Raw genomic sequence first — 26,607 nt, 5'->3', positions numbered from 1 at the left:
ATATATAAGATCGTAGACGATTTGTGTGACTTTAAAATAATAATAACTAGTATTCTGATAGGTGCTTAGTTTATGAGGTATGCAGTTAATTGAGACAGTTTTTTGGAAATACACGCGGGCCATAATGCAGTTTTTCAGAGGCATCTTTTCGATGCTTAGTATTTTGCTAAATTTGAAATTAAATTTCCAAGAGGGGTTTTTGACAGATCACGTATGACTACTGTCAAACTTAATACACCTTTTCGTAGTTTCATTTGAATTAAGATGCGATACCTCTAAATTGACCACTTTTTATTTACGTATTTAATGAGTTTTCAGGCACATATCGGCTTATGCGCTGAGCTTGAGCCGCACAACATTTAAAGAACTACTGGATGAGATTTACGGACACAGGGTACATCGGCACGTGAGCGCAAGCAAGAGAAGTTTCAATTTGATGCGAAATATGCCGAGGTACTCAACTACCGAATCAGATGAAATAAGTCGGTAGTCAACTACATCGCAACAATCGAAAGAAGTGCATAAGTCATTGGAAATGAAATTTGTAGAGTTCGAAAAGGCTATTGATCATTTCGGACACAATAGCATTTGGCAAGCTCTTCTTAAGGAAAGATGCCACAAAAAATTTGCAATTTTATCCAGATCCCAGCATTTGAGTGTTGAGTGTTGCTTAAAGGCGTACTTTCTGATACAATAAAGAGACCGGACAAGACTGCATTCTCTCACCTTTATTGTTTCTTGTGGTTATGGACGATGTTTTGGGAGCGGCATTAGACAGCAACCCGAAAAGAAGTATTGTCTGGCCTTCACTGAGTATGTGAAACCTGAACGACTTGGATTACGCCGACGACATTGTACTGATTTCGAAAAAAAGGCGAAGGATAAGCAATCAAAGCTTGGTGATCTTTTGCTTCATGCTGAAAGTGTGGGTCTGCGCGTACTAATGTGAACAAAACAGCGAACTTCACACTAGGTAGTTGTGCAGTAGAAGGCAGCCGTGCAGTAGAAGGCAGTCTTGGCAGCCTGACGGCGAAGCTAAAACAAATATAAACCATCGAATCGTAAAAGCAAAGAGCGCTTTTGCGAGTTTAAATAAAATTTGGTATTCTAAGCAGCTAAAAAGAAAGAGAAAGTTTTGACTTTTCAAAATTCATATTAAATCCGTCCTGCTCTATTGCTATAAAACTTAGTTAGTATTCAACGAAGCGTTTCGAAATTCAAGCATTTGTGAACCGCCAGCTTCGCAGAAATCTCCGTATCTGGTGGCTCGAAAACTGGATCTTAAATGCGGATCTACTAAATAGGTGCAACTAAAGGCCGATAAGGATTGAGATTCGGGGAAGAAAATGGCACTGGGTGTGGCATACGCTGCGCAAACCAGCGCACGAAGTCAACAGTGTTGCTTTAGACTGGACTCCATAGGGGCACGAAATAGAGGACGTCCAAGAGGCATAGAAGCATAGATGACCTTGACAAGGGCACAGTTAAGAACTTAGTTAAGAAATAGTTTTTTGCCCAATTCCTGATCATTTTTTTTTTTAATTTCTGAATGGTGAGCAAATATGAAATCGTAAAAACCTGATCCTTAATTTTTTGCTTTATTTATTTTTTGTCTAATATTCAGTCTTCAGAGCTCAAGTACGACAATTACTCCTATTAGTTTCTATCTACGAAACCAACATTTAGTATAATATTTAACATATTTCTTATAGTTATTCTTGCATGTTTTACCAAAATTTTAGTGGTTTTGGATGTCACAAAAAAACGAACTTTCGGAAAATTCGAAAAACGATTGCGAAAAGTCACAAATAATGGGTAACTTCTGATGCAGAAAATTTTATATTTTCCTTTATTTATATAAAATAGTCATTAAATATTCAAAAATGCAGTTTCTAGAAGAACGCGAAGAGGTGTTACACTTCACTTTATTTTATATATAAATTTTTTTTATTTATTTTATATATCATAAACTTACCAGTCTTCGCTTTGGTTTGATTAGTGGGCGATTTTGGCCGTTCATTTTATAATACAGTCCACAGGCATTGCACAAATAGTGGCCGGTGCCATCGCGTCGCCACAGTGGCGTCGATGTAGCACCGCAGTTGACGCATTCGCGACCCTCTGGAAAGTGAAATGGAAAGTGAATTTAATTAATTCAAAGGAAGAAATATAAATAAATACATAATGTTTATAAAAACTTTTTTCGAATATAATTTTGGTGTGGAGTCTGTGTCATATACAGCGCTTGAGGAGGCTTATGTTGCATAAGAATATTAAAAAAGAAAAATATTTGCTTATAAAAAAAATAAGTAAATTAGTTTAGAAATATTTAAAAAAAATAATATAAAAAATTGGTAAATTTGCTCAAAAATAAAAAAAAAATATTTGCTTATATAAAAGATTAGCAAACTTGCTCAATAATATAAAAAAAATATTTGCTAATATAAAAAATTAGTAAACTTGCTCAAAATAAAAAAATATATATATTCGCTTACATTAAAGATTAGCAAACTTGCTCAATAATATAAAAAAAATATTTGCTAATATAAAAAATTAGTAAATTGGTTCAAAAAAAAATATTTGCTAACATAAAAAATTAGTAAATTTGCTCAAAAAAAAAAAATATTTGCTAATATAAAAAATTTGTAAATTTGCTCAAGAACATAAAAACAAATATTTGCTAACATAAAAATTAGTAAATTTGCTCAATAATATAAAAAAAATATTTGCTAATATAAAAAATTAGTAAATTTGCTCAAAATAAAAAAAATATATATTCGCTTGCATAAAAGATTAGCAAACTTGCTCAATAATATAAAAAAAATATTTGCTAATACTAAAAATTAGTAAATTGGTTCAAAAAAAATATTTGCTAACATAAAAAATTAGTAAATTTGCTCAAAAAAAGATATTTGCAAATATAAAAAATTTGTAAATTTGCTCAAGAACATAAAAACAAATATTTGCTAACATAAAAATTAGTAAATTTGCTCAAAAATATTAAAAAAATTTCTGCTAATATAAAAAATTTGTAAATTTGCTCAAGAATATAAAAAAAATATTTGCTAATATAAAAAATTAGTAAATTTGCTCAATAATATAAAAAAAATATTTGCTAATATAAAAAATTAGTAAATTTGCTCAAAATAAAAAAAATATATATTCGCTTGCATAAAAGATTAGCAAACTTGCTCAATAATATAAAAAAAATATTTGCTAATACAAAAAATTAGTAAATTGGTTCAAAAAAAATATTTGCTAACATAAAAAATTAGTAAATTTGCTCAAAAAAAGATATTTGCAAATATAAAAAATTTTTAAATTTGCTCAAGAACATAAAAACAAATATTTGCTAACATAAAAATTAGTAAATTTGCTCGATAATATAAAAAAAATATTTGCTAATATAAAAAATTAGTAAATTTGCTCAAAATAAAAAAAATATATATTCGCTTGCATAAAAGATTAGCAAACTTGCTCAATAATATAAAAAAAATATTTGCTAATATAAAAAATTAATAAATTGGCTCAAAAAAAAATATTTGCTAACATAAAAAATTAGTAAATTTGCTCAAAAACAAAAAAATATTTGCTAATATAAAAAATTAGTAAATTTGCTCAAGAATATAAAAAAAAATATTTGTTAACATAAAAAATTAGTAAATTTGTTCAGGAATATTAAAAATATATTTCCTAATATAAAAAATGAGTAAATTAGCATAAGAATATTAAAAAAAATATTTGTTAATATAAAAAATTATTAAATTTGCTCAAAAAAAATTTCCTAATATAACAAATTAGTACAATAAATTTGCTCAAGAATATAAAAAAAAATGTGCTAATATAAAAAATTAATAAATTTTTCTGTTTCGCCTTTATACTTTTAAATTAGCTTTTTTAATATTTTAGGCCCAATTTAATGTATATTAAATCAGTTTATGCCCATTTGAATAATTTTATACTGGGTCTGTTTGAAGCGCGGTTGCCCATTAGTGCATTTTTATTGGCCATTTAAAAGTTTATTTCTGATTAGATAATATTAAATTGTAGTTATATGATGCGTAACTACATAACTACTCATAAGATACATTTTGCATAAAAATTTAAATATTTCCTGTTTTACTCAGCCACAGTACTCGTACCTCGCGCAGCTACATATGCACATACCTACTTATGCAATCACACATACAGTGCGAGTGTGCGTTGAGTAAAATGCACATTTAAGCAGCCACAAACTAAAAATAAATGCGAATGCCTAAAAAAGCCACAATGCAACAACAGCAAATAATGAAAGTATGCATAAAAAGTATGCATATACAAGGTGGCGCAAAATTAATCACCCTCTAGGAAGATTTTTAATTTTGGCAAATGGTATCGTACACCAACCATATTTGACACTTGTGTGCTAGAGAGCTGCAGCATAAAAACAGACAAGTAATGGAGTGCATAGAGGTCAAAATAGAGATTTCCATCACTTCAAATATTCAAAATTTTTCCGTTGTGGTACCATACAGGGCGCGGGGAGGGGAGGAATGAATTAGAGGATGGCGACTACTGGTGGCTAATTACGTTCATATTCAGCCAGCTGTGTGATAATTAAACCCGCAATATCCGCAGGTGTAACGAAAAATGAAAACCCAGGACAGTTGCGAAGAAGATGCTGAAATACTTCCACCTCACCCGCCAGACAGCTTCTGCAGAAGGGACTTGAAGCAATTCCAAACCTCACCGCATGGACACCTGACGGATAATGACCGGTAAGGATATCTACCGAATTCGATAGCTGTGGCGCTGTTAATCTTAGAAGTTCCACCGAGCACCTCCGGTTTATGCGTGGCCAGAGGGAGATCGTGATTTTGAACGTTTGCGCACTAGCCCAGCGCTCGCGAGACGTATGTTTTCAGGAGCAGACCACAGGTTCTTAAGTAAACCGCAATCCTCTCAGTTTGCGATGAAACCATCTCCTGGGCCCCCTGTCTAGCCATCTCATCAGCCGAGCAGTTTCTCTCTATGCCGCTGTGACCGGGAACCCAAATGAGACTTAATATGCACTTAAATTTTTGTATTGGTCAGATCAAGACTGGAGTATGCAGCGTTTATTTGAACGTCTTACACAAAAATGCATTCTGACCGCTTTGAGCGATTTTAAAAATGTGTCTAAATTTTCTCTACTCACTAAATTTTTCTCTACTACAACTTTTTACTATTTTCGTTGCCAACTTATTAGCCTTCCTACACTTGGGAACAGGAGATTAATTTCCATCTTTCCAGGAGCAGACCACAGGCTCGTAAGGGAGCCCCAATCCTTTCAGTTTCCAATGAAACCGTTTTCAGGGTCCCTTGTCTGGCCAGCTCATCAGCCGAGCAGTTTGCCTCTATTCCGCTGTGACCGGAATGTGTGAATGAGCCTCATATCGAAATATTCGGATGCAATCGAGAGAGAAGGCCGGTATTTCCCGACTAATTTCGAACGCACAAATAATGAGCCCAAAGCACTAATTGCCGTTTGGCTGTTGGAGTAGATATTTACGCTTTACAGTTATTACAGAAGTAACAGGTACAGAGGTAACCTGTCTTCTGCTTCCTTAATTGCATCTACTTCGACTTAGAAGGCACTACAGTAGCCCGGAAGCCTAAATTTGAGCTTGATAAGGAGCTGCTCGCAGAATACCGCCCCACCAACTCTTCTGTGCAACTTCGAGCCATCCGTAAGGATGTTTGCCATGCCCTGCCTGCAAATGAAACCGAATTGATTGACTAATTTTGCGCCACCTTGTATTTTCCTAGCATATGTCTGTATGTATATTAGTGTAAGCATATTATATTTGCATACCTACACACCTACAAAAATGCGCATAAGACTGCGCCGTGGCGATGTGGCGAGAAAAACGCATGGAAGCGGAAATGATGGATTCGGCGGTCTGCGTATTTTTTCACTTTTATTATGCACTAATACGCACACATGGTACATATGCATACCTATATGTATACATAAATATATGCGTGTATATATTGTGCATATGTATGTGTAGCTGCTACGTTCGAGTCACTAACTTGCCTTAGCCACGTTACCTAGCCACCAGCCGGCTGCCAGTCAATGCACACACACACGCATTGGCATGGCTTGTTTGTTTGCCTACTTAATGCGAGCACTTACATACAACACCTTGTAGTTTTATTTTCGCTTATTATATTTTTTGGTTTGCGTACTGCCTCATTTTTACAAATTTTAATTAAGCCAAAGGCAGCAATGCTCGTAAAAGCTGCAAGAGTGGAAAGCCAGTGAGGGAAGACAGTAAAAACGTAGCACCTGAAGTAATGTGGAGTTATTAGTTGTAGCGTACGGCGGTGGCAGAGGTGGTGCCAGTGTGTCAGCACCAGTGTTAGCCAAGTCAAAGGCCGACATACAACAAACATTGGTATGAATTTATTTAAGTACAAATGTAAGTGGTTGTAGGTGCGCAAAGACACGGTCGTCGCAGGCAGTGTTTTGTGTTTTTCTTGTTTAGTTGTTGTTTTAGTAGTATGCACATTAACGTCTGTATTTCTTAGTAAGTATGCGCACACATATACGCACATACACATGCACCATGGTGTATGCGTGTTTGTAGCTGTCGCTCTTGCTGCTGTTGCTGCTTGAAATTCATTTTTCTTATTGTTTGTAAAAATTTGTGTCTTGAATTTTTTCGGTTTCCCATTTTTTGACCCACGCCACCAACACAATTATCCAGCAACGCATTGGCGCACATTTTGTGGCAAGCTGTAGTCGTACAATTAAAACCGTTGTACAGCTTGAACGCCAGTCAACTGCTCTGCACGCATACAAGCGAATAAGTGTAGCTCATTTAAATACTCTGCCGCCGCTGCTGCGGCTGCTGCTGTCATTTGGCTGTGCCTTCCCAAGTGCTTGCCCTAAGCCAGAACCATTAGCGACGCATACAAAAAATCCAGCGCCTGTGAGTCAGTAAAGCGGTAAAATGTGGTAAAAATGCGCTACATACACATACATACTCATACAGGCACGAACACATACATAATCATACCGCCTCATACACACACATACATACATACATATGCACGCCTTCTACCCAACACCCGTCTTATTTCGGCTTGCAAACTGGGCTTAATGTCGTGCGCTATTAACGCTCATGTTGTTAGAGCATTGTTTTTTAACTACTTTTATATATCATATTTTTTGTTGTTGTCTTTATCTTTGTTCTTCCCATTCGTTTTGCCTTACTTTCCGTTTTACATTAGTTACAGTATCATTTTTTAAATGCAGTTTTTATTGCTTGTTTGTGTGGACTGATATGTTTACTGTATATCCATAATTTGTGCGGTTGTTGTTGTTGTTGTTCTGCTTTCTTAATGATGCTACTAAATATGGTTTATTATTTAATGTTTACGGTTCATGCACCAAATTTTCCCTAACTGCTGTTTGCTCACATTTTTGATGAGTTTTTGAATTGAATATTTTTTTTTAATTTATGTACGCTCATACTAAGGATGCCAATCCCGGTACGTCGGTGTGTTTTTTAGATGTCGAAAATTTCGGGATTAGCTTATATTTAACTCGGATTTCGATAAAAACTTATCTACTGCAAAATTGCATTCATAAATGCTTTTCAATTTCCAAGAAATTTGTTTTATTTTACTAACAGTCGTTAAAAATACTTAAGAACGGTGCGTTGGCAACCATATATGCGTATCTTTTATGGAATACGAATACTTTTACGCTTAAATATATTTGCTGTGGTCACATTCATTGACATTTGTTCATTTATCTCTTTCTCTTTAAGGGTTCGCATGGATTTTTTTCGTTTTAGTAGGCGCACTGATATTTTTGCCAGAAATATACTTAAGAACGATTCGGTCTTCGTCCAAAATTTGGTTAATTGTTTTCTGTTTTTTATTTTAACTGGTAAGTAAGTAAAAAAAGTATCTGGAGTATTCCTACAGAATTTTACTTTACTTGAAACGATTCAGTAATGTCAAACCTTGCACCCCAGCTCTTCGTAAAGCAATAATAGAGTTGCAAAGGACCAGATTATTCAACAGTGATTTTTCAACACAATTAAACGTTTCAAAAACGATGGTTTTTAATGCCTTAAAATATTTTTCTGAGTATGAAATACCAGAAAATGTTCCCAGGAAAAAATTAAGCGCAAAAGACTCTACTGGATAGCATGATCGTTAGATTGCCAAAACAAGATCCCAGGAAGAGCGCTGCTGACATTAATCGAAAAACTATTGTTCATCTGGAAAAGCCAATAACGAAAGGAATAGTTGCGCTTCGTTTGGCACAAGCGCGACTTCATAGTAGACTCTCACGGAAGAAACCATTGGTAACAGCAGCGCAACGGTAACGCCGAATTGAGTTTGTTCGAGAGCACATTTCCTGGACTCAAAATAAGTGGCGTTATATTTTATTCAGCGATGAGATAAAAATAAATAGAGTTAATCTAGATGATGGAAAGTAATTGAAAAGGCCAAAACGTGTAATTTTCGACTTCAAGTTCTTCTTCTAACCAATCACTAAGCACGGGAGAGGCTCATTAATGGCGTTTAGCTGCTTTTCATGAAACGGTGTTGGGCCAATTCATCGAGTTGAAGGTAATATCAAAGCAATCAAGTACCTTTAGATACTTCAAAATGTAATTCTGTCTTCCTTTAAGGGGACGAAAATTTACCTCTGATTTGGAAATTTCAACAAGGCGATGATCCGAAGCGCACTTCTTGTGTTGCTAAAAAGTTGTTCGACGACAACTCGATCACTGTGCCTCGATCACTCGCTTCGAGTGCCGACTTAAACCCAATAGAACATCTTTAGAACGGCGTAAAAAATGTACTCAATACGCAGAATACCATAAATTTGAATCATTAATTAAATTGGCCAATGTATGGTAACAGTTGATTTCTTTTCAGTTGAACGTTGTAAAGATTTAAAATTTGTGTATGCAAAGGCGCAAAACCGATTTTCAAGAAAATCTTAGCCGTTCTCGCTTTTGTCTGCATTTTTAAGCTTTGACTATTCTTCGTTCTTTAGTATTTTTCTTGAAGGAATTTTTGTTTTTCTTAGATAAGAAAACTGATACAGAATGAAAACATTTTACATTTATAAACTAAAACCTTATATGAAGAACACTTAATTGATTTTCTTGAATAAAATCTAAAATGCAGAGAACTGGGTATCGTTCTTAAGGGATCAGGGGTAGCCAGAGGCTCGAAAAAATGATGATTTTCAATAATTTTTTTTTTTTTGCTAGTCAGTTGCTTTATTTTAGAAAAATTAAAGCATAGCATTAATACATCTTGTTTCGACTTGACTTTAGCAAAATTAAAAAAAAAAAAATATTTATATCTAAAAGTTATCGCTGTTTGTGTGGAGCCCGTTTCCCCAGAAGTCCCTTGCGATGGTCATCACAAGTCCTTTAAAATTCATCTATCATCAATAGGACAAGAGAAATTAGTTTTATTAATAGATAATTTTGTGCCTGTTCGGAGCTTTTTTTCAAATATTAATAATATGGCGGCCTCAGTCCCTATTTTTCAGATTTTCGAAAAAAACCGACAATAAATTGTTAAAAAAAATTGAAATTTTTGAAAAAAAATCCTTCCAATCCGCGAGTTGTTTATGTTTTTCAAAGGCAGTATAAGATTTATTGAAAGCCACCAAGCGGTTTTTAAGTAACAGTGATTACCAGTTCAAAGAACATAGTTTTGCGAACGCTCCGGAATGCCCGAGCGCCCTTTGTTAATTGTTTAATAACTCGAAAAGTATTAATCGGATTCACTTCAAATTTTCACACAATATTTTTAAGATATTATGCTGTAAAAAAATGCAAAAAAAAACAATTTTTTGAAAATTCTTACTACTCCTAACACCTTTCATATTTTTCATCGCCTGTATAGAAGGTGGCACAAAATTAATCATCTTATCGGAAGATTTATAATTTTTGCAAATGGCGTCTTACGTTAATAATTTTTGATGTTTTGATTTTTTAACTTCCGTATTCAAACGGTCAAGTAATGGAGTGCGTAAAATTTAAAATAAAAATTTGGATGATTAATTTTGCGCCTGTTACAATGGGAACTGATATGAAGTGAAAACTGCACTATTAGTTTTTATAAATAAATCAACTCATTTAACGAATTGGGTAAACTTTTATTGCTAACAAATTTTTACAGATCAAGTGCCTTAATTCTTACTTTGAAAAGTACCGTCTATTTTCAATCTTTTTAGTGATGCGTGCGTCCAGTTTAAAATAAATAATAAATTTAATTTAATTTTTAGCGGCAAGCTAATCACCTACCCTGTCATAAATCGAACAGAATAACGAAACTAAGGCAAGGCAAGTCTTGAAGAGGAGTGAACAAGGAAAAAAAAAATAGAACCAGCTTATCATAAATTTTGAACGGTTTCAATTATTGAATGATACAAAAAAAGTGATATTAAAAAATTTATGCCCCAAATATAAATGAAATAAAATAATAAAAATATCCCGAATTATCGGGATCAACATGTGCCACTAATTTGTGCATCCCTAGTATATATGTGCGTATGTAGGTATGTAAGCCCAGAAATTATGGAAATTTAGTCATAAAGCTTAGATTTTTTCAAGATTTTCCGCGATTGTGCGTTTACAAATTAATTAGCCGTATTCAGTATTACAGTTATTATACGTTTTTTTCAATTAACTTTTACTATCCCTTACTAATTCGTATTAAATTACTTTTGTGCGGTAGTTTATTTTTGGTGTGGTTATACTTTTATGATTTATGAGTGTTGAATAAAAAAATTGATTACTGTCAGCTCCGAAGGATTTTCCATGCATTTCTAAATTATTTTGCTGAGTAAAAATCAATTTGTGTTTTGAAAATATGTATCTACAAAGGCTAAAGGCTACAGTTATAAATGTTTTTCATTTACAAATATTTCATCAGAAATCACATAATTTCAGCTGAAGTATTTATAGAACAGTTTTTGCAGAAATTCGTCTTTCTCTCTCTTTTATATTTCATTTTCAATGCATTCGTGTTTTCTGTGACATTTTTTATTTAGTTTTTTGTTTGTTGAACTCATAAAAGCTGCATTCCATTATAGCCATTACGATGCCCTGACCAACTATCATTTAGCATTTTATGTCACGACAGAATTCAAACACAATGTCTTTTATTATGTGTCCCACACATAACCGTTGCAGGAGTAAAGTGAGTGAACTAAAGAGTGAGGAGCACGCAGCGTAATTTGGAAGGGACTTTTTGAGGGGTTGGAAGACTCTAATGAGTGGAAGAAGGCTCATAACCGATTTTACTTGTAGAGTTATGTGAGACACAAAATATAAATTTTTCGATTAGCCTGAATAAGATTACGAGACATTTCATAGTTTTTAACGCTCTTTCAATAAAGTCCTTGTAGTTTACAGCTTTCAAATTGGAACTATGCATATAAAATTTATAGTTATATTATAAAAAAAGTAGAACATTCAAATTGAAAGTAAATAACAGTAAGAACAAGAAAATTAAAAAAAGTAGGTTTGAACTTTTCTAATATAGAGAAAGCTTGAGATTATTTTTCAGCTACTTTTCACTCACCTTAAGGGTTATTTTAGTAAAAACTTTCGTTCTTTCATTTTAAAAGAAAGCTTTTATTTTGAGTAGCTTCCGCTCAAAATTCGCAAAATTGAAAAAAAAGTAAAATAAAGTTTAAAAAATAGGAGTACTTAGTATAGCGCAATAGCATGGCATGGCACAAGACGGCTTTCCTTCGAGAAATAAAAGAAAATCATAATGCGAGTTATTGAACAACTGGAGGGCCATCTTGGGCCATCTGGGGTATTTTCTTCGCTTTAACTACAATGTTAAAACTGAGCTCGTCGCTCGTGTGGTTTCAGCCACTTTGCAGAAAATAATTATGCATTTAGTCAGCTTATTTCAATAGACTTTAGCATTAATTTTGCAATCTTAGAGCTAAATTTATTCAATATCTTTAATTAATCTTTGTAGTCTGTAAGATTTAATCTGTGATAAATAGGAATTAGGAATTAAAAACGGAACAAAAATTAATGTTAAAACACTAAGCAGTAAAAACTAGAAATAAATAAATAAAAAAATGTAACCTGCCACTTTATCTTAAGATGATTTTTCTATTTCTGTTCATTTACTTCGAGAGAGCTTCTAGCAAACGCATTTGAGCTTTCGTTTAATAAGATCTCTCCTTTAGGGAACTGTTTTCAATAAAAAAATTTGAGAGCAATGTTTGTTTGATTTTATTGGAAACAAGAGGCTCCGTTGATGTATTTTAGAGTTTTTTTTGGATTTGCTACCTTTAAGACTTAGCGATTTCAGACGAGTAATCGATGCGATACCAGCAGAGGTGGTAGCAGAGAAATAGGAAGCCTTATCAAGATCAGCTGGATCCTTCCCCGATATTTTATTAATCTTAGCATTTTTGAGAGGCAAATAGAATATAGCTCGTCTATTCTCTATACATGCCCACCCAAAAAATGTACCATCTAAGTCTAGCGAAAGTCGGACAGCGGCAAAGAAAAAACTCTGTATTATATTCTTCTTCCTCTTCTTCTTTATTTAAGACTAGATCTTGTTATTTACAACAAACTTTCTCTTAAACTTCATAACTTCAGAAATTCATTTACAAAATATGTAAAATTGTAACAATTATACAAAAATTTAACAATAAACAATTCGTTATGTATATAACTCAGATGTCCGTGCTATGGTTCCGGTGTTCTTCCAGGTGGTCTATTGGAGATTGGTTGGTGGTGCACGGGCAGAAACCATTGTCTTCACCTGCTTTTGCCATTCTTTCCGTCGTCTTCGCTCGCTTTGTTTGTGTTGTGATCAAGTATTTTGCGCCCGCAGATCGCACTGAGCGTTTTTATTTCTGCAGTGGTAAGGATACGCTGTGTTTCAGACGTATCTGCGCGCGTTTCGACTGAGTTTGTCATGATAGGTCGGCCACTTGTTTTGTATTCGTGCTTTGCTCTTTAGACTCTGTGACCGAAAGTATTATATTCATTCTTCAAAAACACGCACAGTGTTAAAACACGTCCACAGTGGATGATCAATCCATGGATTTGGTTCAGGAATTAGTCCTATTAGCGGTCGTAGTTCACTCCTCTTCTATCTAAGAAGCAATTTTGCTACCTCCCTTTCAGACCTTTTCAGCAAACACTGGTTGTTTTGCAGATATGAGTACTGCACGAATGCTTCTCATGCCCAGTATTGAATAATTGTTCAGAGCCTTGATGTAGCTGACAGTCCTCGCTATAATCCTGAGTCGGTATGGGTCCTAATTTGCGCCAGTTCCATTGGACACTCTAAAGAACCGCAGTTTTCCAGTTAAATTCAGAAAAATCGATGTATTGAACACCGAAGTGTCCCGCCCCTTACATAAGATCAAGCTCATTCCACCTTGCAACAGAGTTTAGCCTCAACTTGCATTCCTGAACCATTTTTTAATAAGTGCGAGCGGTTTTTAAGACCTTTGGAGCAGCGTAAATATTACTACAAGCCCTGGCTTAAATTCCTCGCCACCTTTTTCTAGTCTGCTATTTTAAATATTTAATTGACTTGCAACAGAGTTCAGCTTCAACTTGCATTCCTGAAAAATGTTTGAAGGGATGCCACTTGCACCGTTTCTAAGGTTTTTACAGCAGTTTAGATGTGACATCATGACTTAAATTCCTTGCCATCTCTTGTCAATTATCCAGTCGCCTATTTTAACTATTGCAAATCCGTCTGATTGAATGACCTTTGCCGTCGCACCAAAAGCAGTAAATCATCTGAAGTTTTTGTCCAAATGTCATTCACCCGCCCCTTCAAGTTCTTCCTAAGCTTCCTAAGAGAGTATATGCATCTCTTCATTGTTTCCTTGTAGGATAAATAGCGATATGCTTTCTTCCAAATGAAATTCCAAATAGCAGTTAGTGTTTAGATGCCAAAAACAACCTGATGGAAATCTTTAACTAAGCCTTCACGCGCTCCATTGCTTGTCTGTTTGCATACTGTAGCTGGCTGGTGTTGTCACGGGAGCCAAATATGACTGACGTACGACGCCATTTGCCAAATTTATAAATCTTTCAATATGGTGATTAATTTTAATTAATATACATATACCTACATATATAATTTGAAATAAATATTCGTCAGTAAACATATTTTTCGATGTGAACATCGTCTCAAATTCCTTATAGAAAATTACTTCACATTCGCTCTCCTTTAGTCACCTAAAACTATTCCTTGTAAATTGTTTTATGACAATCAGCCAGTTCCAAAACAAAGAAAGCGTAAAACTATTTCTAAACTACTTTTTATTGCTACTTGTCTCACCAACATGTCCCAAAGCATAACATTTAATACATTTTGTTTCGAGTGCGTTTTAGAGATTTTCGTGGAAATCTTCAATTCACTTTTACGACTGCCCATTACGAATTTTCCTACGTGCGCACACAAATTCTTTACATTCGTTTTTATAACTTTTATGCGCTATTTGGTTTATTGCGGGAGTGAGAAGAAATTTAGAAAGCAAAAATACCACAAAAAAGGGAGAATTAGCCGTTTGTGTTGGTGGGTTAGTGCTAAAGCAACTGCTTTTGCCATATGGAATGACCGCAATTTGTTTTTGTTTTTTTTTGTTGCTGTTGGTATTGCTGTTAGATTACTACATCATATTATGTGCTCATGTCAGCGACAAGCTTTCAAAGAAATTAATTTAAGCGTTTTGCGTGTTCGAAGCCATGCCAAAGGAGTAGAGGAAGAAGCATCCATTGGCAGCAAATGCAGGGCCGAGGGCATGAGAGAGTATACCTATGGTATGTCTTTGCAAGCACGCACACATACGCACATATATCTATTTTGAAACACTACCTTTCCCCGCCCTTGCCTCACACTCGTTTGCTACGCGCCACCCGCCATGCGTTTTGCGTGCGCATTTTTGTCAACAAAATGGATTGTTAAATAAACAGTTCATTTGTTTTCGACGCTTCGCCCAAATCGCTGTCATTGTGACATGATATTTTTGTTGTATTCCATTTTTTTAGGATTGTTTTCCCCAAGGCATTGCCTTTTTTGGACATTTTTAATTGCAACAAAATATTTACGCGAGTATTTACGTGAGTTTATAATATTTTGCGATTGTATTAACAGCCAAGTAAAATAGCTGTAGACTTTTGACAAAACAACTTATGTGATTTTAAGAGGAGCTGACTTGACCGGAGCCTAATAAATTTTGATTTTTCATAGAAAGATTGGGTGCTTTGCTCAATTTTTATTCAAATGGTTGCTTAAGCTGCGCCTATGAATGATTAATTGATTAAATATTTCGAGGAAAATAACCAATTTAGTGCCTGACAGAAAAAAGTGCTAACTCGTCTTAAGTTGTTTTATCAAAAGCACACAGCTATTAACTCCATTTTCAGCGATTGTGCCAATCCTGCACCAGAATATCTATTCTTACGTCATTCCATTTGATTTGGTGACGTTTTCCCTACTTTTTGCAGTTGTTTTTTTTTTCTACTCCCGCTTCAGGCGGCAGGTTGTGTGGTGTTGATAACAAATTGCGCGATTACTTGTTGTTAAGTTAGTTGTGCTGGCATTCACGTTGGTTGCTGTCGTATCGTAGCACGTGAGGCTTAGCTGTTATCGCACCCATGTGCACGTAAGTGTACAAGTATGATTACTGCTGTACAAAGTTCACGTCATGTTTCTGTTAAGATTTTCCTTTATAAATGGTATCTGAGTGCATGCATACTTTGTTGTTGTGTTGGTGTGTTGTATTTGACCAATGCAAGTTAATAGCTTAGTCTTGGTTAGCCACAACAAATTTAACTTATTTCACCTCTTAGCTTAAATTCAAATTTAGTTGGAAATGCTGTCAAAAATAGTCATAAGCATACACGGTGGCGCAAAATTAATCATCCCACCGGAATATTTCACAATTGTGTACTAGACAGCTGTGGTGTACAAACAAACAAGCAATCGTGTAAAGGTCAAAGTAAAGATTTCCATCACCCAAAATCTCTTTATGCAGTATAAAAGTTATTTAAAAGCAAACAGATACGTAATACGAATATGTTTGGGTGGTTTTTGTATAAAATTTTGACAGTATTGAAAAAAAAATATTAATAAGAAAAAAAATTCATTTTTGTAATAACCACAAATTAAATCCAAATCAAAGTGGAACAAAGAGAGAAACAAGAGAAAACAAAGACATGCAGTAGCATGAAAATAAAAACTGGAGAAATGATTAATTTTGTGCCAGTTTGTACATACAGATCGCGAAAAAAATATAGCACCTCAACATTTTGACAATTTTTGACTTTTCACTTATTTATTTTTTAAATTAAATTATTTTTCATAAAAATATAGTTCGTTCAAAAACTCTCTTCCTTTTGACGATATCTTGTCTGTGATGATTCAGGAAACAAGCACCTTGCTGGTTTCTGTCCTGCAAGAAATCCACACGATGTGTATCGCTCTTAATTACGTCCCCGCCAACTGGAACAAAACGAGGGTTGTTTTCATAGCCCCTCCCTGCCTTGGCTATGAAAACAACCCTCTTTTTCTTCACGGGTCACGACTCGGCCGAAGACTGCAGGCCTAAAAGTCTTACCTCATTTATTCAAAAAGTTTTTGAAAGATTTATCGATTATCTTATCCGAGAGCAAAACGAATCCAAATTATCACCAGCGCGGCATGCTTAAAACTGAAACAGTTTTCCACGAGGCTGCAGGGACTGTGGTAAAATTTCTGGGGATCAAACAATTCACTTTCGCGGCCTTCATAGATATGGAGGGCGCTTTTAATAACGTTAGGGCGAAGTCAATGGTCACTGCGTTAGCTAGACTAAAGGTGGAAAGACCTATCTGTCTCTGGTTCTCGTTACTGCTTGGCTGCAGTGAAGTTAATGCAGTGGCAGGAGATGCTAAAGTCACTACATTCAAAATTCATTAAAATTTTTCCCGAAAGGCAAACCGCGATCAAGGCTCTGACGATGCACGAGTGCAGATCCAAATTAGTCAACTCCTGTGAGGAGTTAACTCTATCTATGTGTATGCTTCGTTGAAATTAGTGGAAAGTCTGTTTTGAATTTCTTGCAATTTATTGCTAATAAAATAATTGAGCGGCAGCAAGCGCAGATGCAGATAAAAGCAGTTTAAGCTGCCTTCGAGTATTATTTTTTTTTAAGAAGCCATTTCAGGCTAGATTAATTCTCACAGATTTTTAATTATCACTTGAGACGTGATTGCTATTATAACAAACAAGATTTGCAAACACTTTGACATTCTATATCTGAAGTTGAGAATCTATTAATAGATTATCAGAACTACAGCTGTGAGATTATCAGAACTACAGCTTGATGAGTTACTTTTGTGAAGGTCGCTCGACGTGATAAAACTTGGTAAGACTTGATTCCTCTTTTGATGAAAGCTTTCAGGTTTTGACATTGATCCATTGTGCGTCCTTAAGTACTTAATTTTAATTATTTTTAGTATTGCAAGGAAACGAACCAGCTCCTTCGGAGGGAGCATTTGTAAGTCTTCATCTTCTAGTAGGTAAGCCCAGGATTTTTTGTCTTCGAAATTGGTGATGCAGTGTTCCATGGATTCCTCCTCTTCATCACATTAACTAGTGCTGGATAGAGCCCTATTGTATAGAAATGTTCATTGCAGGCAAATTGGCCTGTGAGTGCTCCACAGAGTAATCTGAGGCACTTTTTAAATAGGGTTAGAGCAGATTTTGCTCTGTTGGTAGTAAAGTTCAGGAACTTTTTGAAGTGATTAAGGGCGCTTGTGACGTTTCAGTATTCCTTGGTTTTTTAATTGGTTGCATTTTTGAGTGAGTTTTTTTTATCCTGGATAATTTCTAGAATTTTAACCTGAGGTTGAAGGTTCTCCCTTCAGAGAGTCTTAGTTTGTATCATCACAAAATTAAAACGCGGATACAGCATTAAAAAAATTTCAGCATACGGAAAAGCTTTAAAAAAGGCAAGTATCAAATTTTTTGTACATAGTTGTCATGTGAATTAAGGAAAAGGAAGTGTTTTCTAATGATATTGAAAGTGCGATACTTCTCCGAACTGGAGTACTCTGAAAATTGTTCACAAACGTCGTTCAAAGTATTCAAAAAAGTATGTTTGAATGCGAGTTGACGAGTTATTTGCTCTTGTTGAAATAATCACATACAACATTTTTGGGAGTAATAAAAAAGTTTGTTTTTACAATTTGGTCCCAGTTTTTCTTCAATTGATATAATAAAATCCTAACTTTTATTCATCAATTATTTTTAATTTCAGCATTAAGCGGTGACGCGTTTCGGTAAATTTTCAAATAACGCAAGAAAAAAAAAACAACTTGAATATAATTATTTTATCGCAAATTATATTTCGCACATGTCGTTTATAACTTTTTGCTCAGTTTAGTCATAACTTGTTAAGCCATTAAGCATTTAATAAGCATCCAATATAAAAATATATTCAAATCTAAGCGTTTGCATAAATTGCAAAACAATTTTTTACTCTATGCACAAATCACAAATAAAAAGCTTATGCGCTCATGTATTAACTTGTATGCCACTGAGAAATTAGGCAAAGCATTTGAAAGCGAATCAAAAAAGTAATCAAAAAGCAAATAAATTCCAAACACAATTTCAACCACATTTTCAAAGTTGCTTAAGCGCTTGAGATTCGTTGTTGCGCTGCCCTCTTCTCTGTGTTTGCCTTCTTCGCGTCAGCTTGCGTTGCCTTCCACGGCAGCCGAAAATTATATAGCATCACCTAATGAAAAGGCAACACCCCAAAAATTAAATATGCATAAATTTTAATTACTGACTGCCCTCAAAACTTGCGTTAAATGCGTTGAAATTTAACAGAAACAAATACATAAATAATTTTTTTTCCTAGTTCGCTCGGCTTGGTAAATACGCGAAACTAATTGCAGTTCTAAGTCCGCATATTAATAGTTTTAATAATTTAATTTTGAATATTAAAAAAAATTGTTTATTTTGCTGTTTAGCTCGCCATTTTTTGGTAGCATCATTTCATATACATTTATGCATTCATACAGTTGCTCAAAGTATTGATCGAGCTTGTTGGTAGTGCGCGTACATATCGAGTCAGTCCATAAGTTCGTGCGTTTTTAAAGGTAGTTTAAAAATGAATAAAAAGGATGTTTAAAGTATTTATTAATCAATAATATATTTTCCTTCATTATTTACAATGTCTTATTTCTTAATTCCCTGCACAAAAAATTTGTTGTCCTTGGAACCAAAATACGCTTCGATATCCCTTTTTATAGCTTCTTTTGAGGAGTAGTTCTTGTTACCCGTATGGGATTGAAGACTACGGAAAAGGTAATAATCACAAGGTGCAATATCCGGAGAGTATGGTGGATGCGGCATTAGCCCCCATCCGAGCTCGTTCAGCTTGCCTAATGTTTGCCTTGCGGTGTGAGGTCTTGCGTTGTCGGGTGAAACAAAACTTTGCGTCTATTCACTAAGGCGGTCGATTTTTGTTAAGTACCTCATTCAGGTTTGATAGCTGATGGGAATATTAATCAACAATTATCGCCTGGTTTGGTTCCAGAAGTTCATAAAAAACAATACCAGCCATATCCCACCAAATAGACAGGAGAATCTTCTTGGAGTGAAGTGAAATCAAAAGCAATAGTCAAGTTTTATTCTAAGTCAATTTCACACTCAATTTCAGGGGTTAAGGGTAGTCAGAATTTTCGAAATTGGATTTTTTTGCATTTTCTTAAAGTCTGATACCTAAAAATATTGTGTGAAAATTTGGAGTGAATCAGATAAATACTTTTTAAGTTATTCAACAATTAACAAAGTGCGCTCGGGCGCTCCGGAGCATTCGAGAGCAAGCAGCTGGCAGCATCTGCAGATGCTAAACGTATGAAAGTGGCAGATAAGTGCGCGAACGATAACACTCGAGAAAGTGGAATGCTACGTAGGCAACAGGAAATCGATATTTTGGAAGCTGCTATGGCGGGTGAAGAACTATTATATGGCCCAGGAATAGATGACACAGTGTAAGTAATTAAATAATTCGTATACTCTGCATAAATCGATAGCAAAACTTTAATTGCGTTTTTCTCAAAACTATGTTTTTTGAACTGATCACTGTAACTCAAAAACCGCTTGATATATTTTAATAAAATTTATACTGCTTTTGAAAAATATAAAAACCGTGTGCCTGATCGGAGGTTTTTTGGCCAAAAATTTCGATTTCTTTTTAAACAATTGTCGGTTTTTCTCGAAAATCTGAAAAATATTTCCTGAGGCCGCCATAATTTTAATTTTGAAAAAAAAGCTAATTTCTCTTGTCCGATTGATTATAGATGAATCTCCAAGGACTGACGATCACCGCAAGGGACTTCTGGGGAAACGGGCTCCACACAAACAGCGATGACTTTTACAATTATTAATGTTTTTGTTTTTTGAAATTTTGCTAAAGTCAAGCCAAAAGACGATGTATTTAGTAAAGCTATGTTTTTGTTTTTCTAAAATAAAGCAATTGACTAGCAGAAAAATAAATTATGGAAAATCATCATTTTTTCAGGCCTCTGAGTACGCCTAACCACTTCAATCAATGATATTTTTCATGGTGCAATAATTTTGAGAAGTTAGTTTCACTTCTTCTTCTTATCCCCCATGTTAGCTATTTGATAGATTTTTTTGATACAAATTTGTTAAAAAAATCCATTTCTTTGACGCTGGCTAAATAAAACTAAGCAAAGAAAAAAATTTTGCTGCTATTTTGAAATTGAATATTTGAATATTACAAGGTGGCGCAAAATTAATCAACCGATTTATTGTTATAACTCTTTTACAATACTAATTAAAAAAAATAGTTTGAGTGATGGAAATCTTTATTTCAGTTCAAAAGGGTCAAATATGATTGACTTACGATGCCATTCTCAAAAATTATAACATCTATCAATATGGTGATCAATTTTGCGCCACTTTGTAATAATAAAAATAAGCAATATTTTTTTTGTGTTATGATTTTTCGTTCAATTATTTGAACAACTGTGTCATTCACAATTCTTTTCATTTCCTGCTTTCTGCGTGCTTTTTAGAGTATTTTTGTTTTTGTTTATTTTGGTTCATTTTGGTTTGTACTTTGCTGCTCTTCGTTTACTGCTGTGTTATTAATATTTCATCGATACAGTAGCTGGCCAATAAATTAGCATTATAAAAATTTATAAGTCATCATAAAATAAACCACATAAACAGAAAGTAGCCATTCACGTGCATGCCACACACACACACACAAATAAATATTAAGTTTATTTGAACGGCAAGGTGGTCTGTGTGTGTGTATCGGCAGACATTTTATTGCCGCCTATTGGCTTGGTGCGAGTGTAAATGAAATTTGTTTGTTTTGAGTTAAAAACGTGCTAGCTTGTTAATTAAGCGTCTAACGGTGAAGGGAATAGGGAGTTTAGGTAGGAACATAACAACTGATTAATTTTTTCAATTTTCTTGTACACAGCGCTGCCGTCAGTGATGTACTAATAGGGTAGAGGGCTTCTGAGTGACAAAGTAGTCACTTTCAACTTTGAATAGAACCTCGGCAATACCTTCTCCAAAGAAAAGGAAGCTTATATTCATATTGGAGAAAGACCTTACAACGCTGTCAGAAATAAAAAAAAAAAATCATGACCGAGAAATTGAGAGAACGTCACCATTTTACTATGTTTCTATCATAGAAATTACTGTTCTAAATAAACATAGAATTCTTTTAGTTTTTCTTTTATTTGCATTTACTTCTTGTTTTTCGCTCAACCTCAGGTATAACGGCAAAGCTCATGGCATAAAATTAGCACAAATTCCGTCACACTTCACATCAGCAATGACACATAACTCAACAGGTTAGATCATTCAATTCAATTAGCTAAAGCCACAAAATTTACTTAAGCAGCGCTACAAAAATTTGAACCTCAAACACGAGCTTGGCTTTTGACGCGCTTGTGGCACTAAAATCGCGCAGAGTGATACTCTTCTTACGGAGTGGCAATTCAAGCCAGTGTTGGTTTATTTTGACTCACACTTTTTTATTGCAGAAAAACTGCGTGGAATCATTTCATTTTATTGCCGTTTTCTGTGCTTTGTGGGCTGCCTAAATTTTAGTATCTCCGAGACAGCCCTTTTTCGCCACCTTTTTCGCTCATAAACTTTAATAAAATTACTATTTAGTTGGTGTGTCATCAACTCTGCGGTTGACATTCTTGTAAAAGCGAGTAAAACATCATTAAAAAATCTCTAAATAAGAATAACAAAAAATACAAAAACAAAGTCGCGCTCACAACATGCATACATGAGCATAATAAAAATTAAGCAATATTTGCTTTGTTGTTAACAAGATGACAATATACGGTCGACACCGTTGTTTAGTTGAATATGCGGCCATGTGATTATGGGGCACAAAAGGTTCAGTGAAAGACAAAAGGCAAGCCAATAAAAAAAGTGAAAAAAACATAACGAGTATCGTATATGCAGAGAAAGGCTGAGAAATAACAAAGTCAAAAAAAATTGAAAAAAATTTACCCAAAAAATATAAAAAAAAAATATAGCAGGCGCAACAGCAGACGGAGGCTGAAACTGTCATGAAGAAAATTCCACCGAATTGAGCCAATGCAGACAGACCTTTAAATCGAGTAGAGTTGTATATACATTTTTTGTTTTTGTCTCATTGTCGCAGACGACGACGATGTCCATCGTTAGCCCTAACCGAACGACCTACCGACCGACCGACCGCATCGTCGCCGTGCTGGACCAAAGTTAATAAATCAGTGAGTTAATGATGTTTATACCTTTGGAACAGCCACAGCCGCAGCCGTAGCCAGCCAGCCACTCACACGCTGACTGACCGCCCGATCGCCAAACTGGCCATTTAGCGCTAGCTCGGTTTATTGTTTTTTTTTTTTTTTGTAGTTTTTTGGTTTTTTTTTTCTTCCTTTTTCAGGGTACTACTCGTACTACCGTTCCGGCTAGTATAGCATACTTTTTACTTGCTCGCTGGCATGTAATTTTATTAAGAATTTTGTCGACACCACGCGCCTGCAGATTCCTGATTTCAGCGCAATAAAGCAATGAGTTGAGTGAAGGAGGTTTAGGCAGCGCACGGTCGATCGGTGGCTGTTAAGCTTTAGTTACTCTTGGATTACTCACTGCCTTTTTTGTTAATTTGTTGATCATGTGTTCATGTGTGTATATGTGTGTGTGTGTACATACGTAAATTTTTGATATGCCACACCGTAGATTATGGGCAAATATGTGCAGACGCGCAACTAGAATCTTTTTTCATGGGGGTATTTTGTTTATAAGCCGCTCATAAATAGAAATGTATCGAATAAGTAAATATTTATAGGTTAATCTACAATTATTTTTTTTTTTTTGAGGTTTGTCCTTGCCTGCCGAGGCAATCATTCTACCATTTTGTGTTTCATATACGGAGATTCTAACCTCCGTACATAGGCGCATAAAAACATACAAAAAAAAAGACTAATTTGATTTCGACTCTCGCACTGTGCTGCGGCTTTATATAAAAAGTGTGCACGCAATTGAAAATACAGAGATTTTGATACAAATTTGTTGCTTGGATTGGATTATAGGCTCCGGCACTCGGAGTGTAACCAATTTCAGACCGCTCGCTCAGCTGATGCACGGGCATCAACTGTCTGTTAGTAGGCTAAATGACAGTCCAGAGTATTGTTTACAAGCGCGCAAAAGTATTTTGCCGAGAGTAAACGCGAAAAAAGAAAATCAGTAATGGATTTCAAACGTAAAAGTGTGATTGCATTATATTTGGCTGGAAAATCACAACCAGCGACTGTTCGTGAGCTCGAGCACCTTAAAATAAATAAAGTTTTTGTTTATCGCACCTTTACTCGTTAAAATGACGCAGATAGCATCGCGAAACCTCATGGAGGTGGTCATCAAAAGACTGCAACGTCACGTGAAATGTTTGAAAAAGTGAAGAAACGACTTGAACGAAATCCCCGAGGAAGTGCCAATCAAATCGCGAAAGAACTGAAAATATCTGACCGTAGCATCCGCCGCATACTGAAAAACGATCTCAAAGTGAAGCCTTACAGCATCCAAAAGGCGCATGATCTCAGACCAAAACAGTAACAAGTCCGACTTGAGAGAGCGAAAAAGTTGCTTCGCTTGGCCGAAAGCGGTCAATTTCCGAACGTTGTGTTTTCTGAAGGGACAATTTTTCAAATTGAGCAATTCTTAAACTCCCAAAACGATAGGGTTTAATTGGCCTACAGTTCATACGAGAATTTAAGTCATCGTTTGGCCACCCGGAGGCAGCACTTTAACTGCAGATGGGCGCTCTGCAATCGTTACCATCGAGCCTGCAAGTCACATTCAGGCAGCTTGCGATTCGTTTCTGGACCGTCTCAAGGCCATAGTCAAGGCAAAAGGTGGTCGTATCGAGCAAAAGTAAATTGATTCTTAATTTTGTATTATTTTCACACATTTTTTTAGACTGAACTGAGCAAAAGTAATTTTCCAAACTAAATTTATGGCGCTGTAGACTACGATGAGCCCGAAAATCTGATTCGTTTTTTCATAGCTAAGCTCAAGAATAAATTTTTTTAAATTCCAGTGGGGGATGGGGTAAGTAGATATGAGATATGGCATGCCCGACGCGTATCGAAAAGGCCCCTCCTTGGTTGCGCGTCCGTGTACCTGCGTGTGTGTGTGTGTGTGTGTTTTATGACCATTAAAAGTTTTTATATACTTTTACAGTGCAGGCTTTTGTTTTGATTTCAATTTGCCTCTGCTCTTGAGTTGTTGGTTGTACCATATGAATGTTGTTGTTGTTGCTAGCCATGTAACTTCTATGCTAACCGTGCGATATTTATTTGTGAGCAGTGCATCATGGCAACCCGTGACAGTTTTTTATATTTATATTATTTTTATTTCCATTTTTTATTCCTTAAAATTTTACTCCACTTGCCTCTTATGGTTTTTATTGTTGTTTTCATTTAAAATAATATTTAATTTCTTTTCTTTGTTCTCGCAATGTTTGGTTTGTAAGCATCATTGCTTGGAGACTCCTTCAGCTATGATTTAGTAGCTATAACTGTAATTCTTGGTTACAAATCTTGGCTAGTTGTAGTCCCTTTCTCAGCGATTTCTCAGAATCTCGTGCACACTTCTGTATGCCTTCATAGGCCATGGTATGGGTCAAATGTGCACGCACACACACACATACATACATTTTTAGTTGCCATGTGCGTGCCTGGGTGTGTGCAACCTGTTCATAGGGTCAGTGGCGAGCATCGTATTTTAGTGACAATTGACGTTGTGGTTGCTATAAATACATTGTATTGTTTGTGTGTGTCCTTGTTATTGTTGTTGTTGTTGTTTTTGTTTTCTGAAAAAATTGCCCGTTGTTTTAGAAAATTGTTGTACTCTTCAGCCTCTTTGTGCTCATTTATGTTAAAGTCATTTATTTGACACTTGGCGTCTGCTCAGCAGCCCTTGTACGCATTCATACACACAAACACACATACAGTAGTTGCAGTTTGCTGGTATATCTGGCTATGCGCTTGTATTTGATAAGATGATCTGTCTCGATTCTGTTTAATTTCTTTGGGTTACCTTGATTGCGCTCCCGCTCTGGCCTGACTCGTACGAGTAGGCACGGATTTGTGGATGTAATGATGTGTATGTATGGGTAATAAAATGTCAGTTGATAATTATTTCTCGCTATTTTGAATTTTTGGGAAGAATTTTTTAATTGTAACTTAACTATAATTCATTAGTTGCCTTAGCATGTTGTGTGATATGGGGAAAGAGATTAAATTGTTGGAGTACTAAAGTGATGAAAATATTTGTATGGATAATATGAATAACGAGCGATAAGAAAAATATACGCAGAGGACATAAAGTTGAGTAGATTAGAATCTGAAAGCGCAAATTTTGAACCGGCTATAATCAGGTAAGCAAACAACAGAAAGAAAAAAATAATTGTCGAGTATATTTCTCTGGCGGTGTTATTTGTGTGATGGCCGGCATACACTTTTAGTTGAAGATATACTCTGCCCTGATTTAAGTTTTAGTGAAATGAATGTCGATAAACTGGCCTAGCATATTTTAGTTATTTGATACTAATAATAAAGCCAACTTGTAAGCTGAGGCTGAATCCCAGAATACAACATTGGCTCTACAAAATGGAAGTTAGGCCAATCCTCTACTATGGCACTGTAATATGGTGCAATGTCATTGAGAAGGGCGTGCACACTGAAATAGTTGACAAAGTTCAAACACTCGTATCTGTTCTCCTAACCGGTGCAATGTCAACAACATCATCGAAAGCTACATACATTAAACCCCCTCCCGGTAGATCTGAAGACAAGAGTGCGAACGGAAAAAAGTAAGACACAACGAGTCCATCCATATATACGCAAGTAACTCAAACCTTAAGGGCAGGGTGGCTGTAGGTGTATATTTCAAACAACTGGGGATCACCTTAAGTTCTCGGCTTCCCGACTACTGCAGTGTCTTTCAAGCTGAACTAATGCGATTAATAAAAGCCGTGACACTGGTATAGGG

The 26,607-nt window shown here is 35.2% G+C and overlaps 1 protein-coding gene across 2 annotated transcripts in view; it reads right to left on the bottom strand.

Moving 5' to 3' along the window:
• The window catches only part of LOC129253324 (GATA-binding factor C), a 198,783-nt gene that overhangs the window by 80,303 nt on the left and 91,873 nt on the right, over positions 1 to 26,607 (bottom strand). For both annotated transcript variants that reach the window (XM_054891637.1, XM_054891638.1), the window contains exon 4: positions 1,976 to 2,121. In XM_054891637.1, coding sequence (XP_054747612.1) covers positions 1,976 to 2,121 — 146 coding nt within the window. The remainder of the gene's footprint in view (positions 1 to 1,975; positions 2,122 to 26,607) is intronic.

Source organism: Anastrepha obliqua, chromosome 1, assembly GCF_027943255.1.
Source record: "Anastrepha obliqua isolate idAnaObli1 chromosome 1, idAnaObli1_1.0, whole genome shotgun sequence".
Taxonomy (NCBI): domain Eukaryota; kingdom Metazoa; phylum Arthropoda; class Insecta; order Diptera; family Tephritidae; genus Anastrepha; species Anastrepha obliqua.
The sequence above is the reverse complement of the archived record's forward strand: the minus strand, read 5'-3'. Positions and strand labels throughout refer to the sequence as shown.